Below are 12,144 nucleotides of genomic sequence, written 5' to 3' on the forward strand. Positions count from 1 at the left end.
CCCTTCCCCCTCCCCATAACCTCAAGTCTGTTCTCTAGGAGGTCTGCGTCTTTATTCCTGCCTTACCCCTAGGTTCTTCATGACATTTTTTTTTCTTAAATTCCATATATATGTGTTAGCATACGGTATTTGTCTTTTTCTTTCTGACTTACTTCACTCTGTATGACAGACTCTAGGTCTATCCACCTCATTACAAATAGCTCAATTTCGTTTCTTTTTATGGCTGAGTAATATTCCATTGTATATATGTGCCACATTTTCTTTATCCATTCATCCGATGATGGGCACTTAGGTTGTTTCCATCTCCGGGCTATTGTAAATAGAGCTGTAATGAACATTTTGGTACATGACTCTTTTTGAATTTTGGTTTTCTCAGGGTATATGCCCAGTAGTGGGATTGCTGGGTCATATGGTAGTTCTATTTGTAGTTTTTTAAGGAACCTCCATTCTGTTCTCCATAGTGGCTGAACCAATTCACATTCCCACCAGCAGTGCAAGAGTGTTCCCTTTTCTCCACACCCTCTCCAGCATTTATTGTTTCTAGATTTTTTGATGATGGCCATTCTGACTGGTGTGAGATGATATCTCATTGTACTTTTGATTTGCATTTCTCTAATGATTAATGATGTTGCGCATTCTTTCATGTGTTTGTTGGCAGTCTGTATATCTTCTTTGGAGAAATGTCTATTTAGATCTTCTGCCCATTTTTGGATTGGGTTGTTTGTTTTTTTGTTATTGAGCTGCATGAGCTGCTTGTAAATTTTGGAGATTAATCCTTTGTCGGTTGCTTCATTTGCAAATATTTTCTCCCATTCTGAGGGTTGTCTTTTGGTCTTGTTTATGGTTTCCTTTGTTGTGCAAAAGCTTTGAAGTTTCATTAGGTCCCATTTGTTTATTTTTGTTTTTATTTCCATTACTCTAGGAGGTGGGTCAGAAAGGATCTTGCTGTGATTTGTGTCATAGAGTGTTCTGCCTATGTTTTCCTCTAAGAGTTTGATAGTTTCTGGCCTTATATTTAGGTCTTTAATTCATTTTGAGCTTATTTTTGTGTATTGTGTTAGGGAGTGATCTAATCTCATACTTTTAAAAGTACCTGTCCAGTTTTCCCAGCACCACTTATTGAAGAGGCTGTCTTTTCTCCACTGTATATTCTTGCCTCCTTTATCAAAGATAAAGTGACCATATGTGCATGGGTTTATCTCTGGGCTTTCTATCCTGTTCCATTGATCTATATCTCTGTTTTTGGGCCAGTACCATACTGTCTTGGTTACTGTAGCTTTGTAGTATAGTCTGAAGTCAGGGACCCTGATTCCTCCAGCTCCATTTTTTGTTCTCAAGATTGCTTTGGCTATTCGGAGTCTTTTGTGTTTCCATACAAATTGTGAAATTTTTTGTTCTAGTTCTGTGAAAAATGCCAGTGGTAGTTTGATAGGGATTGCATTGAATCTGTAGATTGCTTTGGGTAGTAGAGTCATTTTCACAGTATTGATTCTTCCAATCCAAGAACATGGTATATCTCTCCATCTATTTGTATCATCTTTAATTTCTTTCATCAATGTCTTATAATTTTCTGCATACAGGTCTTTTGTCTCCTTAGGTAGGTTTATTCCTAGATATTTTATTCTTTTTGTTGCAGTGGTAAGTGGGAGTGTTTTCTTAATTTCACTTTCAGATTTTTCATCATTAGTGTACAGGAATGCCAGAGATTTCTGTGCATTAATTTTGTATCCTGCTACTTTACCAAATTCATTGATTAGCTCTAGTAGTTTTCTGGTAGCATCTTTGGGATTCTCTATGTATAGTATCATGTCATCTGCAAACAGTGACCCCATGCACTGTGAAAATCCATGGATAACTTCACAGTCAGGGCCCTATATCTGCGCTTCCACCTCTAGGGACTCAGTAACCACAGATCCTGCAGTGCCATAGTGCACATCTATGGAAAACATTCACCTATGAGTAACACACACACACACACACACACACACACACACACACGCACAGGTTTCAACTTTGTTGTGTTTATTCTCGTGGCCACTCATCCTTGACTTGTGCGTGCATACCTATTTGAACAGTAATGTAACAGGTAACTCCCATCACTTGTGTTCTACTTTTCTACTGACCATTCAGACTTAGTTCCTGATTGACCCTAGGGTTTGTAATTATGTTTACAACTTCATAAAAATAGAAAGTCCCTCACTGATCAACAGGGAGTGTATGAAAGGAAAATTGACCCATTCTGACTCAGGGCAACATTTCCTGGTTTTGAAAGACACACACCCACTCGGTAGCGCTTACATATGTCCAAGTACTGATCCACTGAAGTTGGGGTTGCTTTCTTTCTTGGTACCAAACTTTGCATTCTTAAAATACTTCGCCATCTACCTATTTATGCTATAGATTTGTAGTAATAGACAATTTCCAAACGTTTGAACCTTATCTCAATCGTGGGGCTCACACATTCTTTCTGGTATCTTCTTGTCAAAAGTAGAGAGAAGCATGTAGCTATACACTTGTATGTAGAGGAGTATCATCAAGAGAAGCCTGGATAGCTGTACCTTTCATTTTTACTGAGTGACATTTCTGACAGAATCATCAGAATCTGGCCCTTAGTTTTGTCATTTCAGAAATTATTTGATCAGTGTCCTAGACTTGACCAGACCTGGGTTCTGTCACTAGATTCTCAAGAAACTGAAATGTATCAGCATTATGCTAGTTTTTTAACTTTAATGAGAAACGTTAGGCAGACTAAATAATCAAGTTGGCCTAAGCATTCTCTGTATTTGAAAAAATAAGTTAGGAGTCATATTATGATCACTGTTTTCTTGATGGCCATGAAATCATCACATGAGTTCATAGTTTAATGGCATTTGCAGGGATAACCCAGGGCATCTTTCTCTTATAAGAATATAATTGTTCCTAGAATTTGACATATTGAGTTCCTGAACTGAGACATCCCTTTTCCTAACACGGCTAGGTTTCTCTGACAGTGATTGAATTTTCAGCTTAAAAAAGTAAATAAAAATGAAATAAAGTAACTCCACTAATAGTTATCTTCTTCTCTGAGTGATGGTATTTCACTGTTCTTAATTGAACCATCTCCTGCTAACATTCTTTTTGAGTTCTCTAGCAAAAGACGCACAAACCATTCAGAGTTCAGTTTACCCACTTAAAAAAAAATTTTTTTTAGCTTCTCCACTTTACCTGTATGTTATATCAGTGTTTCAAGGTTTTAGAAAAGTAAAAAAAGATTTGGTCTTAATGAATATTGATAAATTTTATTAAAGGCATATGGCAAAGAAAGGAAACATGGCATTTTATATATAGATTGCCTTTGTTACCATATAACCTAAATTTTTGAGTTGGTTTGTGGATTTGACACTTGCCTTCTAATTGTGAGTTATTATTTATAGAGTGGTGAACAACAGGTTTAGTTATACTCTCTGTCCAATGGCCATGTTTAATGTGTGCCTTGCCTGTCTACAAAAGTACAAATGATATCTGTTCCCTGCTATATCCTTAGCACCACCACGTTATAGCTGCTCAGAGGGGAGTTAAGTTAGATGAGAAAAGATGTAGAAGAATTTCCTTTAGGTGTAGAACAAAAGATTTATTTTAAGAGTGGTCCATAAATTAGAATTTCTGCTGTGGTCATTTATATACAAAAGTATATTTAGCCCAGAGGAATAATTTGAGAGCCAATTAAGATACAACCAGAACACTAAGCTTTATTCATTACTGACAGATGGATATATTATTCTTTAGTGCATAATTTGATTTTAAAAGTTTATTTTATTGTAAGACTGGCCAGCAGAGCTCTGACAGCTCTGGCAGTTTCATCTAGATTGTAAATGCTTAACGGTATTGCTTTCCTACCTTTTTACATGTGATGATACATATAGAAAATATAATGTTTTATGGCATGCCACGGTAAGCTGGAGAGAATTTAGGCACGTTTGACTCAGACTTGGTGAAGAAATTTATTACATTTTCTTTATGATATGTAGTATTATAAAATAAAATACAAAAGCTTTTGGGAAGATAGTTGTGGCAGCCTTGGAATTGTGCCATTCGGATCCACTTCAAGAGAACCTCCTGTGAAGAGCAGTTAACTGACAGCCTCCAGCTGTTGTGCCTTTAGGTAATGCATCAGTGCTCAGCAGAGGCCCCTTTGCTGCTGGGCTGCTCTCAGCCAGTGACCAAACACAGTGGGGGTCCTAGAGCTGCGCTGTTCTAGTTTGATGGGGAACTAGCCTAGCAGATAATTTTTGCCTTGGGGACACCCCATTGACCCTGCCAAGATTTTCTCTTAACAGCACTGCTGTTGGAGGTTCTTTCCACCCAATCCTTCCTTTGCACCTCTTTCACAGGTGTCAGAACTGCTCAAGGTCTGAAGCTCTCTTCACCTATTCCTTCTTCCTGTCCCTGTGTATCCTTCAGAGACATTTTTCTGAAGAAATTTCTTGCACGTCTTGTCTGCTTCTCAGAGGACTTAAACTGATGCAATAATACATAATGAATTTGTATAAAACTTGCAGTTAAAATTCTTTCATTTTTTAAAATGAGAAAGTTGAGTTTGCTTACATAAATACAACTTTTGAATCTTAGATTTGTATTTGAAGTGGTTTTATACAATTCCTAGTCAAGAGTTTGAAAAAATAACTCTATATTCTTGTCACTGTCACCTAGAAACTTGGCTCATTCATTAAATGGTAACAAATGGCAGAAGGAATTCATCACTCTTTGTCTAGTTGACAGAAACTCTTCTTAATTGTTAACCAGATTTCAAATAATTTTGGTCTCTTTAAGTTGAGTATCCTAGATACTATCATTTTGTTAATTTTCTTTCATTACCAAATACAATGTTGAAGTTTTCTACAGTAGCCAATTTCAAGACCCATGAATTTTTTATATTAATTATTTCAAAATAATCATAAAGCTCTTATACACAGCTATAGCTCAGTCTTATTAATAAGTCTTCAGGATTCAAAGTAGTACATGATTAAGTATCACTAGTGAATCTCATTTACTCCATATTTTTGAAACAGGCTGCCTTTTGCTTTGAACCTTTTAAAGTACAGATTAGTATATACCCTTTATAAACTCTTGTGTCCATTTCTCTTTCTTTCTGTCTAGACTTCTGTTCTTTGAGGCCTAGTTCAAACCCACATTTCACACTGATGCTTTCTTTCCTTTGTGTGAATCAACCTGTGTTGGCATGACTTATCTGAGAAATGTTTACTGAGTGCATATTCTCTGCTACGTTCTGCGTATAAAATAGTGAACAAAAGAGGATATCTCTCTATATTGTGAATATATAAGATTGATAATTTAGTGTAACCTATTTTTTCTCTTTTTACAATATAGTTTAGCATTTGCTTATAGCTGAATATAACTCGTGTGTACATCTACACACTTGCTGAGTATTTTGTCAAAAGAATGAAGAACTTTTATAACTATGTTTTAAGGTTCTTTTATGCCTCATAATATCTCCCCATGACACTTACTTGTTTTTCACAAGTACTTGTGCATTAAGAGCCTACTGAATCTTAAGTATTAATTATAGCAGAGGTGTTTAGGAGTAGAGAGTCACTGGACAGATCCCAAGTCTATGGTAGAAAACAATTTGTTTATTATCCTTTGAACTTATTCTGATCAGAAGAGCTGTAGGGAGGAGATGGAATAGTTTTCCCATTGAGTCTAGTGCTTTGGTTCTTCAGTTTGGCCATGTATTGGAATCACCTGGGGAGCTTTAAAAACTACTGATGCCTACCTCCCATCCCCAGAGTTTCTGATTTAATTGGTATGGGGTGTGGCCAGGACAAAGGGATTGTAATGTGCAGCCAAGATTGAGAACCACCGCATTAGGAGATAGTGACAATCAGCACTCTCAGTTAAAAAAAGTTAGCAGAAGGCTTATTTTCTTAAACTGTATAAAATATTCACTGAGAGAGCCTGGGAACAGTGCCATCCCAATAGTAACGAGGACCCATAGCTCATTGAGGGAGTTCCGACTGGTCAAGTCTGGGAAAATTAGAGCATCAAAATAAGTAATTATAGTAATGGATTATAACCCATTGAATAAAATAGGAATCCATTATACTTACATAGGTAAATACATGAATAAATTGAAATTGGGTTATTTGTACAGTCTCAAATTGAAACTCCACAAAATGCTTCATTACAGAGGGGAAAGGAGAAACTTGATAGTGGAGAAATCTAGCAGATACCATGTTAAATAGTCAGAGTGAATATTATCAGTAGTGGAGCAAATCAAAATTTTGTACCACCTGATAGCATATAATGAGAAAAAAACGCCATCACTTTTTAAACAGTTCTCCCAAAGATCTATAACCTTCATCTAATTACAAGAAAACATCAGACAGACCCATACTGAGGGACATTCAACAAATAACTGACCTGTAATATCTTATGCCAGGGTCATAGCAATCAAGGAAAGACTTGAGGGACTATTCGATATTGGAAAAGACTGAAAGGGATATGACAGCTAAATGCAGTGCATGATTCGGAATTGGATTCTTTTTCATAAAGGACGTTATCAGTGTAATTGGCCAAACTTGCAGTCCGAGGCTTAGTTGGTGGAGATGTATCAGTATTTGTTTCCTGATTTTGATGATTGTATTGTGATTATGTAGGAGAATATTCTTGTTTGTAGGAAATACGAAGCATGCCATTATTTGGCAAATTACTCTCAAGTGGGTTAGGAAAAAGTATTTATTGTACTGTTCTTATAACTTCTCTGTAAGTTTGAGACTGTGCAGGATAACTATGATTGTATGACTTTGTATATAGAGAACTCTTAGAATGTTAATTTTCTTATGGAAAAGTCATGTGAAGTAGCAACACAATTTATCGGGGAATTGTATCTTTCATGAAATAATTTTCCAAATAATCAAAGCTCTTCAAGTGGTAAAGTGCTTTTTTAACTGTTTTGATGTATCCTGTACTTTCTGCCTTTTAAGGCTGAATATATTGAACTTGGTCTTATCTGTTTTGGATAACAAATAGCCCAGTTTTTATTATTATCTTCTGAAGTAATACCCACGTCTAGATCCATGGTTAGCCTTTGGGGTTTTGTTTTGTTTTGTTTGGGTCTTATCTTCTGGTGTCTGGCTTTAAGTTCTGTTGGTGTCATGGTGCATGTATTTTTAATTTGTCAGTTCTCTTTCTAGTGTGTTATTTCTAATCTCCTGTAGTCTCAAAAACAAGATCTATGCTTTTCCTTTTTTTACTGTCATGTTAGTAAAACTCGGATTAAGTATAGATATTTTATCATAGCAATGTTGTACTCATAGCACCCCTTGAAGTTTAATTCAGGATTATGGCTAGGTTTCAACAAGTTCTGGAAAATGAAGAATTACTGTAAATAGTAGATGATTTCGCTCTCATTTTACAAACTTCTCTGAGAATATCAGATGAATTGGATAATTTTAAAAGAAAACCGCTGATTGATTGATTATTATTATTTTTTTTTAAATTTCAGAGCTCCAGAGATTATATTGGGGTTGCCATTTTGTGAAGCCATAGACATGTGGTCACTGGGATGCGTGATTGCAGAATTATTCCTTGGATGGCCTCTCTACCCAGGAGCCTTGGAGTATGACCAGGTAATAGAACTGTTGTGATAACCCAGTAGAATTGGTAGAATGTAAAGAAAAATAATAGACTTACAGGAATGCATTTTCCCAGGTATACAATACATGTGAGACTCCTTTTAGAATAAATTGGCAAAACCTTGGATCTAACGGAATTTAAATTCAGGACTCAAAACAAAACTTGATTTTTAAAGTGTTTTCATAAACAAGGGTATAATCCACAGGCCTGAAAACCTTTTGGGAGAATTTTTTTGGTACCATTTTTATATTATAGATATATAAAGGGCTGGACTGTGTCCATTTAAATAATAGTGCTTTGCTTGGGTGACAGACATCACTTGGGTGATGACAGCTGAAATGTCAGCCTCTCCCAAGGAATAAAAGTCATCATAGCTACTGGTCTTGAACCAACAGCCTTTACTGGTCTTAAGTACCTCAGTCACCCTAACCCTCTTTAGTATTTTTAGCTGTTTTTGGTGGTGCTAAAAGTCTAGCTTAACATTGAAATGACTCTCAATAAAATCCAGCAAATCACCTCCCTACACACTTTTCATGGTAGTTTTCAGGTGTGTTCATTAGTCTCTCTAAGCTACTAGACAGTGTTGTTTGCTATTTACTTGGTTTTTAATATCAAGATTCTTTTTTGGGTAATTGTTATCTTCTTCACTATTATTTGAAAGTTTCATAGCATCTCCCTTATTAGAGATATATATATATATATACTCAACTCATATTTTAGTAGAAAATGTTAGAATTAACAGTGGTTACATATATTTTGTCTGGCTTATATTTTTATTTAAATGTTATACTATTTAACTTTCAAACATGAAAAAAAATAGAAAGAACATTTTACAGCACACATAACTTGTAGCAAAATGCCTGATTTCTAAGATTTAGCTTTCTGTATAAAAGGGGATACGAGAGGTAGTTAATTTAGTGACTTAAATGTTGCTGAGACGACCCTAAAAGTCATTTAATATTAATTATTAAATTAGATGTTATCATTAACTTTAATCTTATCCTCTTCCAATGACTTTCTACCCATAAAATTTCTCTGTTAGGCCAGGTGTTTTTTTAATATTCTCTACTTTCCCCCTCCATGTTGAGCATACCTCTTAAAATACCATTTCTATAAAAATTTCCATACATTCTAGTTTCCTTCATCTTTTTACCCAATCATTAACTTTGATGCAGGTGCCAAACTGTTACTAGTTTTGAAAGAGTTAGTGATCTAGTTGGAGAGTCCCATAATCCCTTAGCTGCTGAAGTACTGAGGTACCTGTCAAATTGTAGAAATATACCTTTGGCTTTGTGGACCACAATTTATGACATGCATAGTACTCTGGAGCAGGACACCATCTAGTGGCAATATAAAGGTCAGTTTGCTGTTGTACTCTGGATTTGGACTTTACAGTTCTAGTGTTGGACAACTAACGTTGATACTGAAAAGGACCCTACAGATTATCTAGTTACTACCCCTTCACATTTTATAAAGGAGAAAACTGAGGCCCGGAAAAATGAAATGACTTGTCAAAAGTTACAATGGTAATTTAACACAAAGTCCTGACCAAAGCTCAGTTTTTCTAAAATCTGTAATAGATTTCTTTTTTTTTTCTAAACTGGGAGGTGTTATCTGATCCAGATTCACAATATTTTCGGAATGTATATTACTTTAATTCCAAATGGGTACAGTAATTGAAAAAAGTTAATAGCATACAGCATCAATAGCCACACGGTTATCAATTCAGTGTTTTAAAAGGTATTTTCCAAAATATATGAATACAAACAAATAAGAGTGATGTGTTTTTTGGTTCCAATCTTGTACTTCATACTCATTTTCAAATATGATGCTTGCTGTAGAGGTTTTGATAAATGTCTGTTTTCAAGATAAGGGCTATCCCTTTATTCCTAATTTTAAGTTTTTTTTTTTAAGGAATTTTGCCCTTTTAAAAAAATTTATTTATTTATTCATTCATTCATTCATTTATGGCTGTGTTGGCACTTTGTTTCTGTGCGAGGGCTTTCTCTAGTCGCGGCAAGCGGGGGCCACTCTTCATCGCGGTGCGCGGGCCTCTCACTATCGCGGCCTCTCCCGCTGCGGAGCATAGGCTCCAGACGCGCAGGCTCAGTAATTGTGGCTCAAGGGCCTAGTTGCTCCGCGGCATGTGGGATGCCCCCAGACCAGGGCTTGAACCCATGTCCCCTGCATTGGCAGGCAGACCCCCAACCACTGCGCCACCAGGGAAGCCCTAAGTTGTTTTTTTTTAAATCCTAAATTGGTTTGGACTCTGAAATGCTTTTGTGCATCTATTAAAATATTCACGAGTGGGGTTTTTTGGGGTTGTTTTTTACTTTAGTCTATTTATGTGGTTGAATTTCATAAAATTTCCTCAACTCCCTGGATTATGATCATCTAATTAGGATGTAAAAGGGCACGCCTCTGTCTGTTATCTGTTTCCTATTCTGGGCATCAGCTGCCATGATATACTTGGATACCCAATTGGGGTGTTGTTGCTATTTTATTTTTTTAACTTATTTTTTGCCTTACAGTGACAGTACAGTGGGCAATAGTAGTAACATTACTAATTAATACTTATCGAGTTCTTTTGGGTGCCAGGAACTGTCAACACTTTAACTCATTTAATGTTCACAACAACCCTATGAAGTTTTATAGATGAGAAAGTTGAGGTGTGGGGAAGTTTAATAAGCTTGCCCAATAGTCTAACACGGGCAGTCTGAATCTAGAAGCTATGCTATTAGCAGTAGACCACCTCTACAGTACTTCATGGATAATGATACTTTCAAGACACTAAGAGTCCAGCTGAACCCTGCTCTAGTCTGCCCTAGCTCCCTGGCACTGACCCTCTTCCAGACTCCACCTCTACCCTACCACTGTCAATCTACTATTGCTCGAAGAGGGTTTTCACAGTCTGTATATTAGTTATTCAGATTCATCAACCTCCATTTGTATTCTGTCTCCAGATTTGAGTTCTAGGGAAGGAACCAGCAGCCTGTGCTAGTTTATTGTTTTGTCCCGTGATAACTTTTTTTAAAAATAAATTTTTTAATTTTTATTTATTTTTGGCTGCGTTGGGTCTTTGTTGCTGAGTGCGGGTTTTCTCTAGTTGCAGTGAGCGGGGGCTACCCTTTGTTGCAGTGCGCAGGCCTCTCATTGCAGTGGCTTTTCTTGTTGCAGAGCACAGGCTCTAGGCGCGCGGGCTTCAGTAGTTGTGGCTCACGGGCTCTAGAGCACAGGCTCAGTAGTTGTGGCAAATGGGCTTAGTTTTTCCACGGCATGTGGGATCTTCCCGGACTGGGGCTCGAACTGTGCCACCAGGGAAGCCCCCGTGATAACATTTTGTACAAATATTTATCTCTCAGAATATATGCTGTACAAGATATTCTTCTTCTGTTTTGCTTTTGTTAATAACATTGCTTTTAACAACAGGAGTGTTTGTATATTACAAATATATCAGCATTATTTATAAAGAGTGGAAGCCCAGCCAATTAATTTGGAAATTCAATTCAACAGAAGCACAGAAATTCTATATTTTATATCTCTAGCAACAGCTGCAAAATATTATAAATCTAAAATTGATAGAACCAAAAAAAGAGATGAAGCCACAATCATAATTAGAGATTTAAAGCACATTTCTTTCAGTAATTGATAGAGAAAGTAGATAGAAAAATATCAGTAAGAATATAGAGGATTTGAACACATGATTAACCAAGTTGACCTAGTGATACAGGCATAGAGCACTACACCCAATACTACACGCAAAACTCCAGGATACATACTTTTTTTTTTTTTTTTTTTTGGTACGCGGGCCTCTCACTGCTGTGGCCTCTCCCGCTGCGGAGCACAGGCTCCGGGCACGCAGGCTCAGCGGCCATGGCTCACGGGCCCAGCCACTCCGTGGCACGTGGGATCCTCCTGGACCAGGGCACGAACCCGTGTCCCCTGCATAGGCAGGCGGACTCTCAACCACTGTGCCACCAGGGAAGCCCAGGATACATACATTTTAAGTGCACATGGAACATTTACAAAAATAAAGACTTTCTGTGAAATATATTGTAACATCTCTTTCTTAACCCTTGTTGTTATGTCTTTTGTGTAACCTATATTTAACCTTGTAATATTGTTTTTTTCAAAGGAGGTGAAAAAGACTTAACAGTATATGTGTAGTATACTTCAAAGCCAATTTTGAGTCACCAGGAAAAACTTTTCAGACTATTTAAATTCTTTATTATGGGCTTTGTGTTCTAGCCCTTTAATCATCTGTGTCATCTCTTAAAGTCTTTCCAAGGCAATTTCTTCTTTGAATTTTGGATTCTACAACTAGGCACTGACCATGTTGAGAATATATTTTGTCATATGTGCATTTTATTTCCTTTTGTATACAAATGTACTTACTGTGTATGTGTAGAGAAGGCTGCCCTGTGAATTGGTACTGTGCTTGGATCCCTTCCTGTCTTAATTGTAGGTATAGTGTCTCATTAGTGCTATATGTACTCAATTTGACTTATA

The 12,144-nt window shown here is 36.7% G+C and overlaps 1 protein-coding gene across 4 annotated transcripts in view; it reads left to right on the forward strand.

Moving 5' to 3' along the window:
• The window catches only part of HIPK3 (homeodomain interacting protein kinase 3), a 96,737-nt gene that overhangs the window by 63,041 nt on the left and 21,552 nt on the right, over positions 1-12,144 (forward strand). For all 4 annotated transcript variants that reach the window (XM_019948153.3, XM_019948151.3, XM_019948155.3 and 1 more), the window contains one exon: positions 7,505-7,628. In XM_019948153.3, the coding sequence (XP_019803712.1) occupies positions 7,505-7,628 (124 nt within the window). The remainder of the gene's footprint in view (positions 1-7,504; positions 7,629-12,144) is intronic.

Source organism: Tursiops truncatus, chromosome 8 (genome assembly GCF_011762595.2).
Source record: "Tursiops truncatus isolate mTurTru1 chromosome 8, mTurTru1.mat.Y, whole genome shotgun sequence".
Taxonomy (NCBI): Eukaryota; Metazoa; Chordata; class Mammalia; order Artiodactyla; family Delphinidae; genus Tursiops; species Tursiops truncatus.